Source organism: Plasmodium cynomolgi, chromosome 10 (genome assembly GCF_000321355.1).
Source record: "Plasmodium cynomolgi strain B DNA, chromosome 10, whole genome shotgun sequence".
In the NCBI taxonomy this organism is placed as follows: Eukaryota; Apicomplexa; class Aconoidasida; order Haemosporida; family Plasmodiidae; genus Plasmodium; species Plasmodium cynomolgi.
In genome coordinates this window covers 1,098,714-1,099,738 of record NC_020403.1, presented here as the reverse complement: position 1 = coordinate 1,099,738, position 1,025 = coordinate 1,098,714, and the positions used below count along the sequence as shown (strand labels likewise).

Below are 1,025 nucleotides of genomic sequence, written 5' to 3'. Positions count from 1 at the left end.
CCCCCTTCGGTGTGTTCCCCCTTGTGTATTTTGACAAAATGTCCTACTACCTTATCCTGCAGATCAACTCCTGTGTCAATTAGGCAAACGCGCGTCTTCCCAACGGATAGGTTACTCTGTACCATGTATGCAAAGTGCTGTTTAAACCTTCTGAACTTCTCATACTTTAAACACCAGCTTGTATCATGTGATGTAATTCCTACGAGGGCTTTAATTGACCTATAGAATTTTTTTAAAAAATTTGAACTTGCATCTGTGTCTTCGCAATTAGGGATGTGGTAATTCCCCTCCGGAGTGACCCCCCCTCTCCTGATCTTCCTATCGTGACTGTCTTTCAGTTTCATCTGAGCAAAACTTGGAATTTTCAAATTCGTTTTACTATAATTGTGTAATTCATTTGGTAAACTGCCAACTTGACCCTCCTGAAGGACTCTCCCATTCCTAGTTCGCTGAAGAAGATCACATCCTCTTCTACACCAGTGGATTGTTTCATCTCCACTAAACAGTAACAATGCAATGATGTGACAAAAAATCGTAGCAACCACTACATGTCGGTGCCTTTCCTTTGTAAAGAGCATTATGGCAATTATGACATGGGGTTACTATTTTTTTTTTTTTTTTTAAATGGTACCCATCAAAACGGGTGAAAGTTGGTATGCCAATGCAATATAAGCGAGGAATAAAACAAAAAAATTAACTTCAATATTGTTGTAAAGGGAAGAAGAGAAAAAAAAAAAAGGAACAGTCCTGTCTGTCGTACCTTTTTGCGATCTACTTTTCGATAACTTTTTGTTAATATGCCGAAATACGCAAATTCAACGTTGAAGTGTTGTCTTTTCATTTTTTGGAAATTAAAATGGTTTTTAATACTCCGTTGTTAAGAGTATATCTGCTGCCAAGCTTTGCAACTCCGCAGGAGAAGCGAAAATGGCGTTTTTTTTTTTTTTTTTTTTCTCACTGTGATTGCCTTATTTTGGCTACTTAGCTAGCCTATTTTTTTTTTCCTTTACTTTTTATTGAACAGA

At 37.2% G+C, this 1,025-nt stretch overlaps 1 protein-coding gene across 1 annotated transcript in view; it reads right to left on the bottom strand.

Annotated features, from left to right (window-relative positions):
* Positions 1-578, bottom strand: part of PCYB_103430 (hypothetical protein) — a gene marked incomplete at both ends in the record, with an annotated part of 1,635 nt that extends 1,057 nt beyond the window's left edge. Inside the window, one exon of the mRNA XM_004222892.1 lies at positions 51-578. Within this exon, the coding sequence (XP_004222940.1) occupies positions 51-578 (528 nt within the window). The remainder of the gene's footprint in view (positions 1-50) is intronic.
* Positions 579-1,025: the final 447 nt, after the last annotated feature.